The 17,027-nt window shown below is 54.1% G+C and overlaps 1 protein-coding gene and 1 non-coding gene across 2 annotated transcripts in view; one reads left to right on the forward strand and one right to left on the reverse strand.

Annotated features, from left to right (window-relative positions):
* The first annotated feature begins 1,528 nt into the window (after window positions 1-1,528).
* On the forward strand, window positions 1,529-1,630 carry LOC126936661 (U6 spliceosomal RNA). The gene has a single exon (XR_007719491.1). It is a non-coding gene; the product is annotated as a U6 spliceosomal RNA (small nuclear RNA).
* Window positions 1,631-6,230: 4,600 nt separating this feature from the next.
* NECTIN1 (nectin cell adhesion molecule 1) overlaps window positions 6,231-17,027 on the reverse strand; it is a 68,404-nt gene continuing 57,607 nt past the window's right edge. The window contains exon 6 of the mRNA XM_050759384.1: window positions 6,231-10,579. Within this exon, the coding sequence (XP_050615341.1) occupies window positions 10,032-10,579 (548 nt within the window). The 3' untranslated portion in view covers window positions 6,231-10,031. The remainder of the gene's footprint in view (window positions 10,580-17,027) is intronic.

Consider the following 17,027-nt stretch of genomic DNA (forward strand, 5'->3'; position numbering starts at 1 on the left):
TATTGGCCAGGCTGGTCTCAAACTCCTGACCTTGTGATCTGCCCACCTTGGCCTACCAAAGTGCTGGGATTACAGATGTGAGCCACTGCGCCCGGCCCAGGGACTTTTTAAAAAAATAGACTTAAATTTATTTTTTATTTTATTTTTGAGATTAAATTTCACTCTTGTTGCCAAGGCTGGAGTGCAATGGTGCAACCTCGATCCACTGCAACCTCTGCCTCCCAGGATCAAGTGATTCTCCTGCCTCAGCTTCCTGAGTAACTGGGATTACAGGCACCCACCACCACACTCAGCTAATTTTTTGTATTTTTAGTAGAGATGGGGTTTCACCATGTTGGCCAGGCTGGTCTCGAACTCCTGACTGCAGTTGATCCACCCACCTCGGCCTCCCAAAGTGCTGGGATTACAGGCGTGAGCCACCAGGCCTGGGTAACAGACTTTTTTTTTAAAGAGCAATTTTAGGCTCACAGTAAGATTGAGTAGAAGGTACAGACAGTCTATGGGAAATAGACTCCCTAACTCCACATAGGTATGGCCTCTCCCACTATCAAAAATCCCACACTAAAAATAAAAGAAAAAACATTTTACACCAGACGGGTCCATTTGTGGTAGTCGGTGAACACACACGGACACACTGTGACGGGTCCGTAGGTAACTGGGGTTGTTCGATGTTGGTGTGAGGGCTTGCTCTGAGCTGGCCATTGTGACAATGCTTTCCCACAGCTACTGATCAATGGAGTCAAGACTTGAACCCAGGTTTGCCTGACTCTGAAGCCCAGGCTCCTAACAGCTGTGTTGCTAAGTGGCCTGATGACGATAGCATAGGTTTAAATATCTGAAAAAGTGGTTTGGTGAGGAGTCCGGTATTTGAAGGACTATCCCAAGAAGGCTAGATGGAGTTATTCTGTGTAGCTTCCCAGGGAAATATCTAGATGACCAACGGGTGAAGCTTAGGGGAGGGAAATTTTGTCCGCATAGAAGGGTAGCCCTGTGGCATCAGGGCTTACTTTGAGAGGCAATGACTTGCCCAGCACCAGAGGCTGGGCACATTTGGAGGGAAACCCCTGTCTTGGGGAAGGTTGGGCTTCACCACCTGAAAGGTCTCTTTTATTTTGATTTGTTTATTTTAAGCACAAGATCTCACTCTGTCGCTTATCCTGGGGTGCAATGGTACAGTTAGAGCTCACTGCAGCCTCCAACTTCTGGGCTCAAGCGATCCTCCCACCTCAGCCTCCTAAGCAGCTGGGACCACAGGTGTGCGCCACACCTGTCTAATTTTTTAATTCTTTGTAGAGATGCAAGTCTTGCTGTGTCACTCAGGCTAGTTTCAAACTCCCGGCCTTAAGCGATCCTCCCACCTCAGGTCCCCAAAGGGTTGGGATTACAGGTAGGAGCCACCATGCCCAGCTAAAAGGCCTCTTTTGACTCTCATTTTGATCAGTTCAATTTGGTTCAGCCTCTGTTGAGCACCCACTCTGTGCTTGCTCTGGGCTGGGTACTGGGGATGAGTAAGCCATGATCCCAATGCTTGCTTTGGCAGCACATGTATTAAAATTGGAACGATACAGAGACAATTAGCATGGCCTTGTGCAAAGATGACATGCAAATTTGTGAAGCATCACATTAAAAAAGAAAAAGACAAGATCCCAGCCCTCAAGGGGCTGCCAGCCTACGTTGGAAGGCAGCTTGTGCCGTTCTGTTACTTGCTGTCCCTTTTTGCCCTGGAAGCCATAGGGGCTCTCAGGGATGAGGGTCCCAGGAGTGTTGCAAAATGAAAAGGAGCTGGCTACTGAGGGGATGGTGGGCATGAGCAGGATATCAGGCTGGGGAACCCTGGCCAGCTGGTCTCTGGTTCAGTCATCCCCAAGGAGGTCTTTACTCACTGTGGAATAGAAGAGGCCTTTGTTAGCGATCTTCGGGCCCGTCCTCAGGCAGAGAGCGGAGGACTCTTAAGAGCACAGGCCCTGCCACCCTCCCCTTCCGCCTCTCTCAGAGGGTCCTCCCTCATCTGCCTAAAAGGGATATGGGGGAACCGTCACCTTCCTTCATGAAGCACATTCACTTCTCCTAGGTTGACAGCATCATGGAGCAAGGAGCTCCATTCAGAGAGGGCCTATGGGACCTCCTGCCTGGGCTCTTTCATAATCCCTCTTCCCCTTCTGGAAGATGCCCAGGGACCAAGCGCCCATAGGTGATCTAAATCCCAAAAACCTGCTTCGTGAGGATTATGGGTGTGGCTCCACCCTGCCCCCTACTTGCCTCAGGTGGTGACCTCCATTACAGTCACTGTCATCTGGGATCCCAAGTCTCACAGGTGACGATAATGATGAACATGAAAGTGATGGATGACAACTAATGATGACAACAGTAAATAGCATTATTCAGCACTCAAACCCTATGTGTGCTAATTCACGGAATCACCCAACTCCCCACCCCTTCAGTCCCATTTTCCTATCTCAAGACCCACCTCTTCCTCAGGACTGACACCTGGGGCGGCCTCTGCCTCCACGCTGGCTATCCATTCGAATCTCCTGGGTAGCTTATTAAAAATATGCCTGTTAGGGCTGGGCGCAGTGGATCACGCCTGTAATCCCAGCACTTTGGGAGGCCGAAGCGGGTGGATCACAAGGTCAGGAGATGGAGACCATCCTGGCCAACATGGTGAAACCCTGTCTCTACTAAAAATACAAAAATTAGCTGGGTGTGGTGGCGCATGCTTGTAGTCCCAGCTACTGGGGAGTCTGAGGCAGGAGAATCGCTTGAACCAGGGAGTCGGAGGTTGCAGTGAGATGAGATCCCACCACTGCACTCCAGCCTGGTGATAGAGCGAGACTCTGTCTAAAAAAAAAAAAAAAAGCCTGTTACCAGGCACAGTGGCTCACGCCTATAATCCCAGCACTTTGGGAGGATTGCTTGAGGCCAGGAGTTTGAGACTAGCCTGGGTAACATAGGGAGACCCCTGTCTCTACACAATAACAATAATTATAATAATAAAAATAAGACTAGCTGGGCATGGTGGCAAGTGCCTGTAGCCTACTTGGGAGGCTGAGGCAAGAGGATTGCTTGAGCCCAGGAGGTCGAGGCTGCAGTGAGTTGTGATTGTGCCACTGCACTCCAGCCTGGGTGACAAACCAAGACCCCATTTCAAAAAAAAAAAAAAAAAAAAAAAGTCTGTCTAGGCCCCAATCCCAATCCCAGAGGCTTTGACCCTATTGGCGTGGGGCGAGGCCTGATTTTTAAAAATCCCCAGATGATTCTGGAGTGTAGCCTGAGTCAAGTTCTCTGCGCTCAATGGGGCCTGTGATGTATGTTGATGATTGATGCCCTACAGCTGGTTCTCAAGCCAGGCAGCCAGCCCTGTGCTTTTCTCCATGGAGCTCAAGATGAGCTTGGATGCCAAGTTGCCAGAAGGGCCAGATTAGATGAGGCCCCAGCTCCTGGAGTGTCTGTGTGTGCTATGTGTGTGCTGTGGGAGGCATGGTTGGCAGAGGGGAGGCTGGGGTGAGGACATTGCCTGCAGCACCTCATCTGGGAGTTGTTCTGGGGATGGGGAGTGGAAACGCAGTCCCCCATAGAGAGAGACTTGGTCTGGCTCTGCCATCAAGCCTGTAAACCAGGGGAGAAAATAGGATCTGGGGTCCAAGAAGCCAACATCTGGGTAGAACCCAAGGACTGCTCTGCATAGTGCTGCTCTGCATGGTGTCTGGAGGATGTGGGGGCAGAGCCTCCAGCTGTGGGCACTGGTACAGAGTGCCGGTTTCAGAAGCAGGTCTAGCTGGAGCTCCCCTAGAGCGTTCAGAGGGCTTTCCTCCTCCAACTTTCTCACCCAATCCATGTCCTTCTCATTCTTCAAACCATGTCAGATAGAACCTTTTCCAGGAAGTCTTCCCTGATGAGCCCATCTGACTCTGACAGCTCCACTTAACACCAATAGGGATCCTGCAAACTCAGTTTATATCCCACTGGGGGTTCTTGCTGCTTTGTGAGGGAACAGAAGCTTGTACTAGATCTCGCATCCTCCCAGGAGTCAGGCTGGTGCCATCCGTTCCCCTGGGTTCCTCCCCTCCTGCTGCTCTTGGGATGTGGCTGTGCCCTTGAGCATATTTGGCACACACTTGGGCCAAATCATAGTTTCCTCTCTAGATTTTAGTTCTCCATGTGCAGAATGAGTGTGTTGGAGTAGATGATCTCTTTTAGAACAACTAATGTAAGATGGTAAATTCTCAAGGCTGCTGGAAATACTCTTAACAGATCTCTGTCTGGAGAACTCCTACACATCCTTCAAGGTCCAGGTGAAATGTCACTCCAGACCCTCCCAAACACAATGACCCACTCCTGTCCTGTGCTACCCCAGCACTTTACACACAAGTCTGCGACAGCCTGTGGCAAGGATGGCACTGGCCATTTTGGAATCGGGGATACCCAGGGTTCTGAATTCTTTAGAGCCGGGATGCTGGGTGTGGCTCTCACAGGATTGCAGTCCCGGAGTGGCCAAAAACGTGTTGTAAATGAATAAATGAATTCCTGAATTCATCAAGTTTATCTCCTTAACCGTCTGCAACCAGGAGTGGGTAGGATAGGGGAATGGAGAGAAAGGCCTCTACGGTCTCCAGAGAGGAGCTTAGTCCTGGGCCCACCAGCCAAGATAGGGATATGGTGGACACATCCCAGGGGGACCTTAGACACTCAGACAGGTGCTGCTTCCGGGCCTTTGGTCCTCTGTTCTGCTGAGGGTGGTGGTGGAGGGATGGAGGCAAGGGTTGTGGTTTGGGCAGAAGGAGCCACAGCCTAGCAGAAAGTTCTTCCAAAGCCCAACTGGACTAGAAGACTAAGAGTATGGCCCTGGACTCCCAGTATCCTTTGGGCCGGGATGTCTGTAAGGGGACATCCTGGCACCGAGGCCCGGGGAAGGGACTGAGTCTGGCTTCTCCAGCCCAAAGCTCTGTCCACAGGGGTTGTGCCTGAGACTAATCGACTTGCCCTCCTTCCGCTGCTGGAGAGTCTTGGCTAATTTGCCAGAACACTCTAGTTAAATGCCAATTAGGACGTTCTGTCCGCTGCTCTCTTCCAATATATTAATAATGTAATTAAGCATTTATTGCCTGCACAAATTAAAAATTAACTTAAACGGACAGCCTGGAAAACTGAGGAAGTGACCGCTTAAACAACCAATTTGCATCTCATTCGAATATCAACATCTAAACACAGCCCCTTCTAGGATGCTGGGTTTGGCCTTCCAGAGGAGGCTCAGCCAGCTGCCAACAGCTGCTGGCTTCTTCTGCACGCCTACTTCTGCCTGTCCAGCCCCAGTCCTGGGTGTGGAGGATGTGACCTTGCCCACAACGGGCAGGAGGGTTTTCTGCTAAGCAGCCATCTTGGCTCTATCATTCCTACCCCCTCCCTTTCCCAGGAGTCGTTGGTATGGATTTCAGTGAAAGAAGATGCTACTGGGTGCGGGGGGTGACGGAGGGATGGCTGGGAGGGGGCAGTCTCTGAAGCCTCTGCCACTTCCACCCCCAGGATCAATTTGTCCTGCATTCCAGCCCAGGAGATGGGAAGCAGATGGTGCTGGTGGGGAGAGTGGGGAGGTAACCAAGGAACAAGAAGATCTTCTCTCCAAACAACCAGCCCCCTGGAGAGAAATGGGGGACACAGGAGGGGTGGGTCACAGGGAGAGCTTGCAGGGGCTGGGGCTGGGCAGTATCTTCGAAATAGAAGATGAAAGGATAAAGCTCTCAGCTCTTCTCCATCCCCAGGGACCTAACACAGCAGGTGTGACACTGCTGGTTTTCGTCTCCAAACAGCCACAGGAGGGGACATGGCAGGAACAGGACAGCAGGAGTGGGTGACAGGGGAACTGGAGTCTGGGGCAGGAGGCACCCATACCCCCAGGAAGGCGCCAGCCGGTGCAGGGCTCTCCCTCTCTGCTGTGTGCACCCCCAGCCCTCTTAGGCCTTACTTTCTTAAAGGCCTTCCTCTGTCTGTGGACGCCCACCCCTCCGTCTACGATGCTGCCGTCAAAGTCCACAGTCTTCTCACTTGCATGGAAGATGGTTCTGGGGCAGCCTGTGAGCAGTCTCCCTCAGGGCCCCTGCTCCTCTGGAACCCTGGAACCTGGGCACGGGGTGGGGGTCCCTTCCCCTCACCATCCCTCTGCACCACCCCGTCCAGCTCCACCCCTTCCCCGTCCCCACTGCCATGGAACAGGGCAGTGATGGGATGCAAACCAGTTTGTTTTAAACACTTTATTTATAAAAAAGTACATTTTTTTTCCTCAATACATTTTCAACCCATCATTTTTTTTTAATACAAGTAAAAGGGGGTGATGCAAACACCCCCAGGTCAGAACCAGGAGGATCTGCTGGGCTGTCCCTGGACCAAAGGCGGAAAGGGCGACAAGACGCCAAAGCAAGGTAGCGCATCACGCTTGGAGGGGAGGGTGGCAGCTTCTCCTGGATTCTTTTCATTTATACAAAAAAGGAAAACCAATTTTTTTCGACCAAGCATCCCATTCCTCACAGCAGGGGTCAGAAGAGCAGCAGCACCAAGTGGGACAGGGGCTCCTCCTGGCCTTGCAAGCTGGGCAGTGTTGGCAGCGGTGGCAGCAGCAGAGGCCTGGGCACCCTCACCACCTGGGCCGCAGCAGAGGGGCCTGCCTCCTGGCATCCCCGGCACTAGGCGGTGTGTGAAGCCTCCCTGTGGGTGTGGGGACCTGGGGTGCCCCCACCTGCCCCTCACTAGGAGAGGGTTTCTGTTGGCAGTCAGGCTTTGGCGGTCTCTGTCTGGACCCGAGGCCTGGGAGCACTCCCCTCCTCCCAGAGGAGGGGACACCCGTGTCTGCTTGGCTCAGCAGAGCTGCCTACAGCCACCTAACACAATTCCCAATTTCTCTGCTCTGACGAAGGCAGTAAAGTTATTGCACCAGTGACTTGGGCACGTGGGGGTTGGCTGGCAGAGGGGGCACATGCCCAGGAAACAGGGCCCCTATGAGGCTCTCTTATAGCTCGGGCACTGGGAAATCTTTTTTTCTCCTTAAGGGCTTTCAGCAGGATCAGACCATTCCCTCTGCCACATCTGTGCTGAGTGGCCATCTGGCTGTGCACGCATGCGTGTGTACGTGTGTGTACACACACCTGTGCGTGGGTATGTTGGAGGTGTGAGTGTGTCCTCTGTGGGCACATGTGCTAGGTCCGAGGTGGTCGCACTTGCAGGCCTGTGTTCACCTACTCTATGCTGCTGCTTTTCAGACCCTTCTGATAAAAGGGGACTTGGATGGTTGTTACACATTAGAACAATATCAAAATCTGTAAGGAAACAGGGGCGTGGGTGTGGGGCGGGGGCAAGGACAGGGAGGGCAACAAGAGGCAGGATGACAACTTGGGAGGCCTTGGCACAATTAATACCAAGTTTATTTCATTTCCAGCAAAGCAGAAGCTCAGCTCATGCTGTGGGCATGAAGGAGAAGCCAAACGTCCTCATCTCTCTGCTGGGGTAGACCTCCCTTTTGCCAGCTGACTGTGTCTGTGGGTCCAGCAGCAGTGCCCACCTTCCCACAAACTTGGTGCACAGAAAACCTCACATCCCTAGGCCCAAGTGCTGACCCCTGCCTCATGCCCACGCTCAGCCCAGGCTGGCAGCTGCTCGGTGGGTATGATGAGGCTGGGCCCCTGGCAAGTCAGGAGCCTCCTACGTGGCCCATGCTACATGGACCCCAAAATTTGTGCTTTGCTTGTAGGGAGGGTGTGGAGGTGTCTTAAGGGGGAACTCAGTGCTTTGGCTGGGCTTGGGGCCTTCAAAGTCCATCACAGAATGGGGAATAGGGTGTGGCAGTGCAGGATAAAGGAGATGCAGGAGGAGACAGGGACAGGAAATGCCTCTATCAGGCAGGCCCCTGGGATTGCCTCTTGCCTGGGGGAAAAGGGGACCAAGCAGAGGGGCCAGAGTGGTGTAAGGTGGGATGGGGCAGTGATGTAATGTGGAAAAGGTCCCCTGCCCTGGGGGACACTAATACTGCAGGGAGAAGCAGCCCAGCTCCTCCACCTCCCTCTGCCCTGTGGCTGGAAAGACCCCATAATTTTCTCCCCTAACTTCGCCCCATCCAGTACCCCAAATGTGAAGAGGGGAGAGCCGCACCAGGGCTGGCATGGCTTCAGACTTCTGCTACGTGGCTACTGGGCAGCCTGGGCTGGGGCCAGGGCAGTGAGGGCCAGACAACGATGGCCCACCTGCTGGGCCCAGGGTTGCCAGGGCAGAAACGGAGCTGGCTGGGGGTTCAATAGCAGCACCAGGGAGGGGAGGGAGGGCCTGGGGGGCTCCCTCAGGAAGCCTATGGCAGGGTGGGTCAGTGCCCATGGGGCAGAGTGGTCTGCCTCCCTCCTCCCCAACACTTGCCATCCTGCAGAGCCCCTGACACCCTGGGGTGAGTTAACTGGGATCCCAGTGGGCAGGCATGAAGGGCCGCGAAGCCTGCCTCTCCATCCCAGGGTCCTTCCCATGGGCATGCCTGTCTAAAGTCTAGAGTGCCGGGGAATCTGGGAGCAGATGGAGGAACTGAGGCACTTCGAGCTGGGGGACTGAGAGAGGGCTGGGAGGGGTCTTCCTCCATTACATACATGGGAAGACCCAGTCTGGGGTGGCTGATAGGAACTCAATGTCCCATTCAAAAAGGGAATCTGCACTCAAAGGGAGGGCTTTTCCCAGGCCCTCCCCTCATCCCAGAATGGGGACCAGGGTATGGCTGCGCAGGAGGTGGCCTAGCGGCCCCACCCCCCTCACTTTCTGCCAGGCCCCAGGCTTTGACAATGGCCTTTGTGTGTGAGGCATCCTATGGACTCCTCAGTCCCTCAGACTGTTTGCAGAGCTTCTGCCACGTGGGCTTCCTTCTCCACTGCCCTCCGTGTGGACGTTGCTTCACTTCTGACTCCTGCAGGTGGTTCCCCCCGGGATCCCAGCCCTGACTAGCCAACAGAACCAAGTGTTGCTAGATAAGGGAGAAATCAGAGAAACCTCCATGCTGTAAGAAGCAGTTTGGGGTGGGCCTGAGATCCTAGGGTGGAGGCACCGAGGGCCCAGTCTCAGCCGTCTCTGGAAGCTTCTATAGGCTGCCCCCATTCTCAGCTTAAAGGGGGAACCAGGTGGAAATAGATGGGTGGGCCTTGGGCAGTGTCAGGATGGGGCAGGGCATGGGACCCCAGGGGAGAGCAGGCAGAGAGGAGCAGTGTGTGCATGTGTGTGTGTGTGTGTGTGTGCATGTGTCAGCAGAGGCAGGAGCAAGTGTGGGCCAGAGCCCATCTGGAGCCCCTAATGGAGGGGGCACATTGGGGATAAAGACGGAACGCATCAGAGCTAGGCCAACTCCACTGTCTGTGGGCCAATGAGGAAAAAAAATGCAAAACCACCCTCAGCAGGAAAACACTGCCCAAGGCCCCGCTTCACAAACAAGACTCCCTGGGAACTGGGGAGAAGCCGCACCCCTCCCCCTACCTTTTGGGTACACGGGCTGTCCAGACCCAAGGTCCAAACTCCCGGATGCATCGGCTTTCACTGGTGGGTGTTGGGTTCCCTCTCCCCGGGAGGAGGAGCAGCATCTGGGGGTGTGGGGGGCTTTTCCCTCTTAGAGCCCCCTGAGCCCTCCATCCCCAGTGAAGAAACACAAACGAATTCCAGTGTTGGGGGGCGGGGGAGGCTGGCTCCCCAAACCCTGGAGGGATGCCCAGGTACACAAGACGAGAACAGGGCTCCCTACACAGAGGGCAGGCGGGTGGGGCCCGTGGGTGGGGCCCGTAAAGGGAAGATACAGTAACACTAAAGCCACAGTCGAACACAACACCATGGGGAAGGGCGGAGGAGAGGGAGGAAATAAAACACAAAGCCAAGTCGTGGCTGCCCTGGGCTCCCCTGGCCCCCCAGGAGTTCGGGGCTGGTTTTGGGCAGCTGGGCAAGTCTCTGTTTAGCTCCTGGAGTGGGAGGTGGGGGGCGTGCGGGGAGGGCCTGGGGAGGAGCGGGCACAGACAGAGGCTCTGGAAGGGGGGCTACACGTACCACTCCTTCTTGGAAATGAAAGACCCGTCATTCTGAGAAACCATGTTCTCAGCCAAGTCCAGCTGCTCAGGGTCGTACTGGTAGCCCAGAGTCCGGTCCCCGTAGCCATCCTGACGGGCCTCGGCCTCATCCACGGTGAAGTAGGGCCGCTTGGCGTCCTCGTCATATTTGGGGTGGGGGCCGCCCACCTTGCGCTCGCCCCCTCCACCGCCCTCCTCCTCTTCCTCCTCCTCATAGCTGCTTCCACCCAGCGGGCCGGCCTTCTTCTCGTCGTCCGAGTCGTCGGGGTACTGCAGGTTCTGCGCCATCGGCGGGTGGTGCTGAGGGATGCCTGCCTTGCTGTAGCCGTTGCCATACACGTGCTTCTTGGTGCTGTAGTCACCCTTGAAGGTGTGCCGGCGCCGCCGCAGGGCGACCACGATCCCGCCGACCACAATCAGCACCAGCAGGACGCTCCCCGCCACGCCCCCAATGATGGCCGTGGGCACCGGCCCGGCGCGCCGCCCATGTTCGGGAGGAGACGGGGTGTAGGGGAATTCTGGGTGAGGAAAAGAGATGGAGGGGACAGCATCAGCGTGTGCTCCTGGGGTGTCGAAGGGGTGGGAGGGAGGCGGGGAGGCAGGGAAAGGAGAGGCCAGGAAGGACAGGCTGTCTGCACCCCAGGTTTGAGCAGCTCCAGTTCGAGGCCCCGCAGCACCCCATCCTTCCTGGAGCCCTAACATGCTGCAGCGTTGGTAGCTGGAGTGAGACAGGCAAGAGGAGAGGCAGAAGGCAGTACCCACAGCACCAGGGCCTTCCATCCCCACTGTCCTTGGTGTGGTGCTGGCCCAGCTGAATCCCCACTCATGGTGCAGTGAGACACATGTGCCACTGCCAGCTTCAGCACACTGTCCACTCGATGCCATTCACTGCCACAACCCTGAGGAGGTATGCCATTCATTCTCATTGGATATCCGAGGAGCAGAGGCTTGCAGAGGTTAAATAACTTGCCTGAGGTCACCCAGCAATAATGCAACGTTGCTTTTCCTGCACATAGAACGTGTGCAAATGTCACCGATACCCCTCTGCCAGACACCTGGCAGTCACTGTGTCCCAACCCCATCGCCTTGGCTTCCAAGACCCAGAACCAGGAGCCACCTAGGTGTTCTGCACCTGATTTTGTCTGCCTGCAGGGCACAGGGAAAACAGGTTCCCAGGCACTGGCTCAGGAGATGCCCCGTGAGTGCCAATCAGCTGCCAAGGTGCCAGAAACCAGGGCTGTGGTTCTTGGCTGTGGTCTGGGCCTGCAGGGCAAGGTGGGGGCCTGGTAGTGCTGCCAGCCTGGGTTATAAGTGTAAGACACCGGCATGGCGGGGGACGAGCACAGCGCAAGGACGGCAGAAATGGGGGTGAAAGCACGTGCGTGTATGCGTGTGTAGCAATGTCGAGTACACGCAAGTGGGCACATGCACAGGCACACACCCTTGCCATCATAGCAAGCCTGTCACTCAGGGAGCACATGCCGGGAGGGCCCGCACACCTATGCTGACATGAACGTGAATGGGCAAATCTGTATGCTCAGTGGACACAGCCGAAACAAGGAGGCAGGAAAGGTGAAAAGAAGAGAAAGGAAGCAGGTGGGACGGGAGAGAAGGCTGGATGGGTGGCTTTCTGTGCCAGTGGGGCCGGGCCACAGTACCGTTATTTGGCTAACGCTGCCCCTTCCCTTGCCTTACAGGGCCTGGGAAGGTGGTTGAAACCAGGGCCATGCCACAGGCCAAAGAGGCCCTGAGGTGAGGCTAAGGGAAACGGTTCCTGGCACCACCACAGGGTGGCACCGGAGACCATAGCTGGCCTCAGTCAGAGGCACTAGGCTGCGGGTCTAGGGCAAGCCCAGAAGGCTGACCTCAGCCGCTCAGACCCTCCTCGCTCCAGGCCCACGTAAAGGGCCAGTTTGCTGGTATACTGCTGCCTGCTCACTCTCTGATTCAGTATCTCTCACTCCCTGGGAATCATGCTCCTCCCGGGGCATGTGTGGGGTGCTGTCCCACTCGGCAGGCTGCAGCAGGGTGGAGATTCTAGGAAAGAGGAAAGGCCTTCCAGGAATTTGGGCTGGAAGGGCTGACGAAAACACAGGGCCCAAGGAAGGGAGGCCACTCACTCATCCAAGGTCACGCGGCTGAGCTGGGACTGCCCAGGGGCTCCTGTACATGTGAGCGCTGGCAAAGGAACACCGCCGTGGAGGACCCCACTCCCCACCTGCTACCACCATCCTTGGTGCAGGTAAGCCAGCAGCTGCCCAGTACATATTAATGGGATCTTTGTCCTGACCGCCTGTCTCTGCAGCAGCCTCCCTGGAACCTCAAGCGTCTCCCTGCTCACTAGGTCCCATCTGTTTACCACTCTCAAAAGGGCCCCACAACTGCTCCCCACAAGGTGGGAGCAGCCTCCACCAGGGGTACCCCAGAGGCAGCTGGGAAGAACCTAGCCTCCTCCGTACTCAGCCTGCCTGCCCCTCCTCAGTTCTCACTCAGATCTGAATGATCTCCCCTGTCTACACCTGCCTTCCTCTCTTCAACCATCCCTCCAATCAGCAAACATATTGAGCATCTATCCTGCTGGTCATGGGAGACGAGAAACTCACAGCCTTGCCGGGGAAGCAAAGGACACTCAGAGACAGCACGTGCAGATGATAAGGGAAGTGGCAGGGAAGTGCAGGGTGCAGGGGAACGAGGTGGTGTGTCTTGGCATTAGAGAAGGCTTCTTGGAGGAGGCCGGACTTGGAGAGGCCAGGAGGCTAAGGAAGCATCCAGATGGAGGGAGCTGCCATTTTTCTGAAACATGTCCCTTTCCTTCCAATACAAGATTCCGTGGTCCTCGGCTTTCCTCTCTGAGTGCTATCTCCGGCTGTGTTGCTCCTTCTCTCTGCTCCAGCTGTCTCACTGGATGCTTTGTCCTGGGACCCTCAGCCCTGACTCTCTGCTTTCTTTCCTAGTGACAGACTAGTATCAGCTTCTGGAGTCACCCTTATCCTGCTGGCTCTCCAAATTATTTAGGGTACATAGTTCTCGCCCAATTCTGGGACTGTATCGCCATAGCATCTCCCGAACCGTGGCCCATGGAACCTCAAACCATTGGCTCAAAGGGTCAGCAAAAATACGGGGGTCGAAATGTTGGCTTAGACAAAGCATCAGAGCCTGTTACCTTCTCATGCACACTGTGAACTATTAGAGGGACACGTCAGATGCCATGTTTCCCAACATACTGGAGCATGAACCCCATACCTCCTGCCTCCAAGACAGTCTCACATCACTGACATCTAGGCAGACACATTAGAAAACTGACCTCTAGCACATCCTCGTTTGCAATTCTCAGCACCACGTCAAAACCCATCTGTACCAACCCGGTTTGCCGTCTTCCTTCCAAACCCTCTCCATTCGACACAACTCCCCGTCACCACTGCCACCACCATGCAACTTATGCCAGGTTTTACTGCCGTGGTCAATTCCTAAATCTCCCACTTTTGTTTTGCCTCTGCCTGCCTTGAGTCACCCCACCCACAGTCACCAGGTGAATCTTCACTGTGTAGACACAACCACTCCCTTTCTCAAAGATCAGCAATGGCTCCCCAGCTGCCTGTTGGGCTGTGCAGTCTGGCCTTCAAAGCTTCCATCATGCAACCTTACCTTGGGTTTGGTCAACTCACCTTCCTTGCTGTCCTTGTTATCCAAGTTGATTCCTTACTACAAGCCTTTATACATGCAGTCTGCCCCGCCAGGAATGCCTTTCCTCATCCTCGCTCCCTGCCTATTGCACTTCTCCAGCCCCTTCTTCAGGAGCCTTCTCTTCTCCAGTTTACCATGATCTTTTTCTCTTTCGAATTTGTATGTAGTAATGGTCTGCACCTCTCATTCTGGTTGCAACAATTGCTAAGGTCATTCCATTAATCACATACTGACATAGCATAGTAAAGCCTGTATAAATTGCAAATAAATGCAAATTAGAATTTACCATGCCTGCCTGTGGTCCTTCTGCCAGTTTTCAAATGGTTAAAGTTCTTCTCTTCTGCAGAAATGAGGACAGGGTTTGAGGAAGTGGCAGCCTCATGATCATTTGGGATTGACTCATTTCAGTGTGTTGCAGTAGTTTATAAGTTCACTATTGTTACTTTTGTGCTTTCTTCAACAGCAGAGACCCAATAAAAAATAAAGCTCTCCTACATTTTCCTCAACTAGTTTGAATTTTCTGGACCTCTCAAGTCACATCATTGCAGTATGGTAGAGTGTACGGTCTTATCTGTTTCACAAGAATGACTGGTATCCCAAGTAGTTTGTAAGTTATAATTGAAAATGCAGGCTGGGCACAGTGGCTCATGCCTGTAATTCCAGCACTTTGGGAGGCCTAGGTGGATGGATCACCTAAGGTCAGGAGTTCAAGACTAGCCTGATCAACATGGTGAAACCTCGTCTCTACTAAAAATACAAAAATTAGCCGGGTGTAGTGATGGGTGCCTGTAATCCCAGCTACTTGGGAGGCTGAGACAGGAGAATTGCTTGAGCCTGGGAGGTGGAGGTTGCAGTAAGCCCAGTTTGTGCCACTGCACTCCCGCCTGGACAACAGTGCAAGACTCCATCTCAAAAAAAAAAAAAAATGCACCTTGAACCTGACCTCTTCTCACCATCTCCATCACTACCACCCTGATCCAAGATACCCTCATCTCTCATCTGGATTATTGACTGCAATGGCTGCCTAACTGCTTTCCTGATTCCACCCTTTCCTCTGTGGACTGTTTTCCACACAGCAGCCAGACAAATCCTGTTAAAGTGTAAGTCACATCTGCTCAGAGCCCTCCAATGAGTCTCCCTAGAGCCTTAACATGCTCTGCGTGCCCTACGCCCCGCCCCACCTCTGAAGTCATCTGTTCCTGCTTTCCTGCAGGCTTGCCCCACTCCTGGCACACACTGCATAGGCTGCTCTGCCCCCGGGAAGCCACTTCCCCAGGGGCCCCAGGTTCTCTCCTTTACCTCCTTTGGGACCCAGCTCAAACAGCCCCTTCTCATCAAGACCTTCCCCAACTACCCTATTTAAAACTGCAGCTCATAAGCCCATTCTACCTGTGTGGTCCACAGCACTTGGGATCCCCTTACCCTGCTCTTTTTTTTTCCTCCTCAATTTCACCTTCAAAATTACTACTTTTTTTTTTTTTTTTTGAGATGGAGTCTCACTCTGTCGCCCAGGCTGGAGTGCAGTGGCGCCATCTTGGCTCACTGCAACCTCCGCCTCCCGGGTTCAAGCGATTCTCCTGCCTCAGCCTCCCAAGTAGCTGGGATGACAGGCACGTGCCACACACCTGGCTAATGTTTGTATTTTTAGTAGAGACGGGGTTTCACCATGTTGGCCAGGCTGGTCTCAAACTCCTGACCTCAGATGATCTACCCGCCTCAGCCTCCCAAAGTGCTGGGATTACAGGCATGAGCCACCGCGCCCAGGCTACGTATTTTTTAAAAATGTATTTTATCTATTGTCTTTCCTCCTATGCAAAAACATAAGCTCCACCAGGATAGGGACTTCTTGTCTGTTTTGCTCATGGATTTATACCAAGCACCTAGATTGCCTGTCACGTGGCCGATGTTCAAGAAATATTTGTTGAACGACAGAATGAATTCTACAATGGCAAGATTATGTCTTAGAGATGAGCCTTGTTCTAGGTGGAGCAAGTATTCAGGAGAGACTCACATAAACCTGCACAGGGCCCACTAGGACCTTGTTTCTCTGGAGTGGGTGACAGGAGGAGTGGTGTGGTGGCTTGGGACCAGATTATACAAGGTTTTTTTCTCCTCCAGGACTTCTGCTTAATTTTTTTTCCTAAGTCCTTTTCTTCTTTTTTTTTTTTTTTTTTTTTGAGACAGAGTCTCGTTCCATCGCCTGGGCTGGAGTGCAGTAGAGCGATCTCGGCTCACTTCAACCTCTGCCTCCCAGGCTCAAGCAATTCTTGTGCCTCAGCCTCCTGAGTAGCTGGGACTACAGGCATGCACTGCCACACCCGGCTAATATTTTGTAGAGACGGGGCTTCACAATGTTGGCCAAGCTGGTCTCAAACTCCTGATCTCAAGTGATCTGCCCACCGCGGCCTCCCGAAGTGCTGGGATTACAGGTGTGAGCCACCGCACCTGGCCAGCTTTTTCCCCCAAGTTCTAAGGAGGTTTACTCTTTCCTGGGGATCTTTTGGGATCAAATAGAACCCTAGTTATTTTGGCTACTTTAGGGCTGGGCCTGTGTAGCAGCAGCAGAATGGCTGGGATGACCTTCCAGCATCAAAGACTTTTGAGTGAGGATACTGAGCGAGGGAGAGAAGAAAGGAGAAGCGTGGGGACCTAACTCATTTGCAAGCAGAAGGGGCTGTCTGGGGTGGAGTGGAGCGTCCTCCCCTCCCCCTCCACCTCTCCAGCTGTTACACTCAGCCAGTAGCTCCTGTCTCTGTGCCAGGAGCAGAGCTGCAAGGGCCGCAGCTGGGAGAAGAGAGAAGAGCCAGGCCGCGGGGTCATTTATGTTTGCTGGCAGGGGCCCAGCCAGCCTCCCTCACATCCTCTTACAAAGGGAGCAGCTTGTCCCCATTCCCGAAAGGTTGTAGCTTCTCTTCTGGGGTCCCTGGCTGGTCAGGACAGTGGGGAAGTGGGGGCTCTGCATGCCTTTGGGGTCCTGGTTCTCTGAGGTGGGTAGGCTGGTGCTGGGGGCTTTGGATAGATCTGAGGTACAGTGACGTGTTAGGGCTTACAGTCTGGATCTAGGATCTGGAGGTTTGGGGTCAAAGAGAATGTTTGGGTTTGCCTCCAAAACCAATGCCTGGTGCTTCCTCAGGCAGGAAATGCTCTGGCATCAGATTAGGCCCGGAAGCTGCAAGAACTACACTCCCAGCATGCAGTGCAGCCAGCCACAGGGAGAGTGGGGAGGCCTGGGGTCCACCTCTGGGAAGCCCTTTTGTCCATCTGCAGCTGCAGCAGCTGTGC

This window comes from Macaca thibetana, chromosome 14 (genome assembly GCF_024542745.1).
Source record: "Macaca thibetana thibetana isolate TM-01 chromosome 14, ASM2454274v1, whole genome shotgun sequence".
Taxonomy (NCBI): Eukaryota; Metazoa; Chordata; class Mammalia; order Primates; family Cercopithecidae; genus Macaca; species Macaca thibetana.